The 6,656-nt window shown below is 41.5% G+C and overlaps 1 protein-coding gene across 1 annotated transcript; it reads left to right on the forward strand.

Moving 5' to 3' along the window:
• Positions 1–148: 148 nt before the first annotated feature.
• Positions 149–6,426, forward strand: si:dkey-127k13.1 (PWWP domain-containing DNA repair factor 3A). Its single transcript, XM_035627631.2, has 15 exons — positions 149–430; positions 952–1,117; positions 1,819–1,980; positions 2,083–2,378; positions 2,488–2,755; positions 3,040–3,183; positions 3,295–3,365; positions 3,524–3,600; positions 4,091–4,151; positions 4,243–4,318; positions 4,449–4,499; positions 4,595–4,836; positions 5,517–5,738; positions 5,865–5,953; positions 6,050–6,426. The coding sequence occupies exons 3-15, from the start codon at positions 1,974–1,976 to the stop codon at positions 6,141–6,143; spliced, it is 1,698 nt and encodes a 565-aa protein (XP_035483524.2). The 5' UTR covers positions 149–430; positions 952–1,117; positions 1,819–1,973; the 3' UTR covers positions 6,144–6,426.
• The last annotated feature ends 230 nt before the right edge of the window (positions 6,427–6,656 follow it).

Raw genomic sequence — 6,656 nt, forward strand, 5'->3', positions numbered from 1 at the left:
AATATATCAGAGGGGTCTGTTTACTAGATCATAGGATAATGAATGTATGCCTTTGATCCTTGCATCAATGGGATTTTTAATTAAAGGTAAAAGTGAAGTAAAATGCACACAACAGTAGCCAGCACAACACTGTCTCATAACTCAGAAATACTGTTACATTTGAAGAACAGAAACACTAGCAGAGAGTCTATATGGGCATGGCCTGTTTCACACCAATCTCTTCAGATCAGTTTCTACTAAGTTTGACAGGGCCACAAACTACATCCTAGTATGTATAGGTTTGCTCTATATGTACCTTATAACCTGGGAACTGAGTGCCTATAATGGTTACAGGACATTTTTGCTTGTTGACTGCATTTGTTGACTGAATTGAGCATATAAGAGTGGCAAAAATTGGACCAAGAAAGGAAGTTGACCTCAAGAAAACAAGGTGAGGTAGAGCTCTCTGCAATAAATGACACTGTGGGAGCACGGAACTTCCACCCTACACTGCATTAGTGGAAAATAAGTCTTTAATTATTCCTCGTTTTAATGCTGTTCAACGGACGCATTGTTATCGCTCGTCAAGTTAGAAAACCGGTAGGCATAGTGCTTGTTGTGGCTGGGGATTATTGGAGATAAAACAAAAGCCCTGTGAAGGTGGCAACTTCTTTTGTCTTGATAAAATAATATCGACCTATGGTTTTGTCCCTAAATATCAATTCATAACTGAACTGAAGGGAACTAGGCCTCTGAAGTTGCTCGCTAACACTGTCAAAATGGCATATGAGGAAGAAGGAAGGCATCTGATTCAAAACCTCCCAAAGATAAAAGAACAGTTTAATACAATAAATATTCTACAAAATAACTCAAATGAGTGTTATCAAGTCATATTTCAGTATCTTAGATAAACTACTGTATTTGAGAAGATGTGACTTTTTGTGTTTGTTTTTTTTGTTTTTATATATATAGAACACAACAGCGACGCTGTACATACTCCCTACCAGCTGGTGGCGGTAATGCGCCAATTTGTCGCTCGCCTCGCCAACCGCCCAAAAAAAGAACTCAAGAAGAAGAAGAAGTAGTAGTAGAGGCGGTAGCTCGCTAACTATCATAACAGCGAGCTGGATCACAAAGGGTGAGTGACCTTTCGAATCACAAACCACCGTCGTGTTGCGTGAGATAAACCTTGTCTGTCGCGTTCGTGAATATCCTCTGTTAGTCGGGAGACGTGCACGACCCCGACTGGAGGTACGAGGCTGCGGTGACCTGTAGCTGTAGCTGACACGTAAAGTCTGTTGACGTTTCATTTGTCTACGTCATTCAGTTCGTTGGCAACAGCGAACAACGACTGGGTGTTTGGGGGGGGGGGGGGGGGGGTGCGCTTGTTTCCCAGCATGTTGCAGCGTGTTTGCTAGCAGCTAGTTAGCGTCACTGTGTCGTGCCTCTGTCCAGGTTGCTGGGTGAGCTCTTGTGCGCTGCTGAAAGAAATAGGACCTCGTCGTGGTCGTGCTGGTGGTTGGCCTCGGTGTTGTTGCTCAGATCTGGCGTTTGTTCTATTTCGTATGGCTACTCTCGTCGCTTGGTCTTCTGGGAAAAGCGAAAGAGGCAATGCAGTAAATGTGAGGTAATCTCACTTGCTGTCTGAAACCGTAAGAGCTGCACTGAGTCAGTGAGCTGTTGCCTTTTCATGAGGCATGCAAAGATTTCCATATGGTTCATTTCCCTGGCGTTAGCACATGCAAATATGAATAATGAAATTGTAAGGGCGTCAAGTTGGGGCCGGAGGCCCAGATGCTTGATTCCTTACTCCCCCCCTCTGCCTTTCCTGACACTCAGCTGCCAAACCTGTCACTGGTCGGTCAGCCCTGGGGCCACTCCCCTGCCCAGGTGAAGGAAATCTCTCCATACATATGCCACGTCTTGATGCCTAAGTAGACTCCAGATCCAATGAACTCAAGGGAAACCTCTCCAGCGAGAGGACTACGCCAACAATGAAAGGTAACCCAACATGCACTCTTGTCACTCACTCTCTTAACAAGCAGTTAAAATGCTTTTGGTGGCCTTATAAATCTGGGTTAACGTCACCGGATGATCTTTCAGGTGATCCTTGGAAAACAAAAAAAAGAAAACGCAAGAAGACGCCAGCGAAGAAAGTGGTCACATCCCCAGGCTCTGTGGAATCTCACACTGTGCCAGGCGCTGACCGTGCCGCTGTCAGTGCCTCGGCATGTTCCTTACCAAGTACTCCAAAAAGAAGCAGGAGACAAACAACGCAAGAAGTCTGCTGGACCTCCACACCTGTACACAGCTCCTCCATCTGTGACAAAACCTCAAAGTCCCCTCCAAGAGCAAAGCTGGCAGAGCTAGAATACACTGAAGTCATCACTCAGTTAGAGGTGTTACATCATGTCTTTACTGATACATATTGTTTCATCCTACACAGTTAATTCCAGAGAGCAATATTTAACTCTTTTCTCTAACTCTTTTATGTCTGTTCTGTTGCAGGCATCCAAGGTCGATTCATCATGCTGCCGGTCAAAATATCAAAGCAAATGCAAGAAAGGTCAGGCTTCCCTGCCAAGACAACTCAGAAAAAGAGTGACGAAGGAGCAAGCACAGACCTGCAGTGAAACAAACGCTCCACAAGCAAAGCGCCGGCGCGGCAAGACGGGGAAGGACGAGAGAGGGAATTTACAGAGGCATACCACTCCTCAGTCACCTGTACGCACTAGACCAAGATTTGAACTGAAGAGGCCTGGTGCAGAAGATCAAGGTAGTGCCTCCTTAGTATTTGTCTCATGCAGTGTCAACATAATGCTTTTAAGATATTGTGCTCTTTAGAAGGTCAACATATTCACATTCTGAAGTATAATGAACTTCAACTGTGCCCAACTGCAAGTTACAACATGTGTGGGTGTGAGTGGGTAAGTGGGTGAGTCGGTGAGTGGGTGTGTGTAGTTATCTTTGCAAGGTTTGTAAAATCATTCAGGAGAGTGAAAATATATGCTCTAACTCTTTATTATTGCTGTCCCTCTACACCACCCCACCCCTTATCAGATGAGTCTTTGCTGTCGTCAGATCTATCGATAGAGCTGAGTCACCACGAGGAACAGCTGCCATCTTTGTCTTTCCAGGAAGATGAGGACAGTGTGGAGGAGGAGGATGAGGAGCTTCCAAGTTTCTTAATGCAGGTGTACAAAAGTGAGAGAGAATGAATGGACTGTTTGGATGCAAATAGCTTCTTTAGTGACTTAATATGGGCTGGATTATACTGTATATGTTAAGTGGACTGTTTGTCCTCTTGTGTTTCAGAGCCTCCATCCATCACAGAAGGAGCATTTGTGTGGCACAAAGTTAGAAATTATCCATTCTGGCCTGCATTGGTGAGTGTAAAACCCTGTGTATCTTTGATTTCTCATAAGCCTGTGCTCTATAAAAGTTTTGAGTTAGAAAAACAAAATGGTTAGAGAAGCTTGAACTAGTGATTTCCAAGCCTTAATACATTTTATTGTATTAAAACATGTACTGTTTTTCTCTGTAGGTAAAAAGTGTGAATCGTAAGCAGAAAAAAGCCAGCATCATATTCATTGATGACCCAATGATTCACAAAAAGAGAGGGTAGGAAAGAAATCATTTTTTCCTCTTACTGCTTTTTTGGATTCATGCGTGTTTATGATATTGCAGAAATAAGGATTTTTTGTTTTTCCGAATTGCTTCTTTTAGATTCATAATTTCCTCCCAGATTGTATATGGCTGCGGAACATATTTCAGGATCTTATAGTTGGCACATGGCTTTTGGGAATTGCCAAAAGGTGGTGTCTCAAAATGAGTTAAAATGAAAGAAAGACATAGTAGTAATAATAATAATAATAATAATAATACATTTCATTTATAGAGCACTTTTCATTGCTAAAGGCAATCTCAAAGTGCTTTTTTTGTGTGTCATCCTGTGCAACTAGATGTTGTAGACAAAATCTCTTCAGCATCTAATGTGATGTTATTAAACCTGACTGCACAAATCAAGATATTAAAAGAAAACATTTATTTTGAAAATAGCTCAAGCACTTTCATGAACTCACCTTTTAGTTGTATGTTTGTGCTCTTTTAGGTTTTCTGTGGCTCTGAAAATCCTGAAGCCTTTTGACTGTGAAGAAGCCAATCAGCTCGTGGTAAGAAGTGCTTACAAATTATACTCATGATTTTCTGTAAACAATATTTTCATGACACAGTGGCAGACCATCTCAACATTTTTTTTCATAGTGTAAAGCCAAAGAAGAGTATGAAGCTGCAATTGAGTGGTCCATGGACCTCATCACAGACTACAGAATACGTATTGGTAAGTGTTGTCTGTTTCTAATGCAGACAGAAAAATAAGTAATACTTATATTTTCATGCATTTTATGTCAACAGTGTTGTTCTGATACCGCAGAATTATTGGCAGTATTAAGCATGTTTTGTCTTTGTAGCATGTGGATCGTTTTCTGGCTCCTTCATCGAGTACTTTGCTCATGACATGAGTAAGTTGACATGAGTATAAAGCTGCTTGTATAAACCTGTGGGCTCACTTGGTCCTGATGTTGCTCTTAACTGGTTTGGATTTGAACTATTCCAGGCTATCCAGTGAGGAGGAAGTACCCAGAGGCAGCCTCAGAGAGACTGACCATCACTAGTGATTCAATGATGGAAGAGTCATTTGACAATCTTAAGGAGGGCAGCTTCAGTGATCAGCAGGGGAAGGCCAGCAGGGGCTCCAAGAGGCTGCTGCCAGACCGGACCCATGCTGCCCACAATCGGGCTAATGAAAAACTTGTACATTTCATCGTCAAGCAGCGCATGGTTGAAGGACGCCTTCTGGTATGATTAATGAAGTGTTGCTAATGTAGTTCTTGGATTAAGCAAAATAAAATCATTTTGGGAAGGCTTCTATTCATGAAGCAGTTGGGTGCCTCACAGTGGCCTTGCCATTCCTATTTGTGTACAGTGTTGACAATACTGTCAGTGCTGAAATAGACATAATACTCAAGCATTCATACCCTAATTATTACAAAGAAGACTTAATACCCTTCAGAGGCATATAACCACGAGGCAGCAATTCTAGTCTCATCTGAAAGATTAACTTCAAACATTTTTGTTTCTGCGACAACTGAAGAAGTGGAAGGTATCAAAGGAAAGGATGCATGATTTTGACAGAGCTGTGATAAAGTGTTCTCCATCACAGTGTGGTATGAACACTGAAATGGAGAATAAAGTAGTGAAAACTACATCATATTTATAATATCCCCATGCATGGGATGTGTCTGAAAATGACCCCTCGTCAAGCTAATGCACCTTCTGTTTGTGCAACCAAATGAGACAATAAATTGGTTTTAGATTGATGATATCCACTGTGAGATTTCAATCTTTTGATACAGCAAGATTTTTTAATAGGCATATGCAAGCATGTGAGACTAAAAGACCGCAAAGTTGATGACGAAGATGCAAGCAGCCCTCCCTGGATGAATAAATTCACCCTAACCGTATCGCTCTCATTTCAGGCTGTAATCCGCGGGCAGCAGCAGTCCAGATGGCTTCGCTCCTTTCAGAGTGCTAATCGCAGACGGGTGGTAAACACATACCTGGAGGACGAACAGCAGTTGGACCAGGTCTACTGGTACCTAAACGAGCTCTACTCGACAGCGATGGCCACCGCTCCTTGCCTGGCAGAGATGAAACCCTTGGAACGTGTCCCTTTTGTCCTGGATGTGCTTCTTCCTGAGGTGAACTCGAGCTTCCATCAGCACATATTTGTGTATCTGTGTATTAAACAAACCTATATTGTGTTTCCTGATATGTTCACTGGTTATGAAGTGCAAGTGTTGTAATATTATTGTCTCTCTGACCAGGCCATCATCTATGCCATAGCTGGTGTTGATAAAGTCTCTGCAAAAAAAGCAGAGGAAAAGTACCTGAAAGGACGATGTCTAAGCAACAGGTAAGAGTTCACATAATTGAACCAGTGAAAGAACCATTTCTACACTGATTGATGAATATAATCAGTGATTGTTTGTTTTTTCTTCTTTTTCTTCAGGGAAAGACAGGAGTTTGATTTGATGATTGAGCAGCAGATAAGGGAAAAATCCCAGCATCAGAACAGTGCACTATTTTCTGACCCAATCAGTTAGAGGATTGAATATTGTTTATGTTTTTTTTAAACAGAATAATTTCCTCCTTTTTTTATTCAAATGTTTGGTTTACAGGTAATGTGGCTTTATCTGTGTGCTTTGCTGTCCGTAGTAAACTAAAGCAGTCTCAGCTTTTTTCTGCATTTTGTAAAAACACTGTACAAATTAGTTTCTGGATTGTAAACGCAGTTGAAAGTATGAATCCAGACAGATGGCTTTAAAAAAAAAAAAAAGAAAGCTTAAATGATAATAAAATGGCTGTACTGCCAAATTAATCACAGAGCTCAATCTTTTGCATGTATTATCTGTTTATTTTTGTGAGTTTGATTCATAAATAAATATTTTTCATTAACCATTAAGTCCAATACCTAAAGCTTTCACAATATAGGATGCACTGCCAAAAAAAAACCCTGACTTTTCAGGACAAGTCATCACAGCAACATCACAGGTGATACATGAACCCAGCAGCAACGCCACAAGGGGATCTCAGGACAAACATCAACCATTAGGACC

This window comes from Scophthalmus maximus, chromosome 4 (assembly GCF_022379125.1).
Source record: "Scophthalmus maximus strain ysfricsl-2021 chromosome 4, ASM2237912v1, whole genome shotgun sequence".
NCBI lineage: Eukaryota > Metazoa > Chordata > Actinopteri > Pleuronectiformes > Scophthalmidae > Scophthalmus > Scophthalmus maximus.

Coding starts and splice junctions, on each gene's coding strand:
- si:dkey-127k13.1 (XM_035627631.2), top strand. Junction 2,756..3,039: donor GCCTGGTGCAGAAGATCAAG/GTAGTGCCTCCT, acceptor ACCCCTTATCAG/ATGAGTCTTTGCTGTCGTCA. Junction 4,837..5,516: donor TGGTTGAAGGACGCCTTCTG/GTATGATTAATG, acceptor CTCTCATTTCAG/GCTGTAATCCGCGGGCAGCA.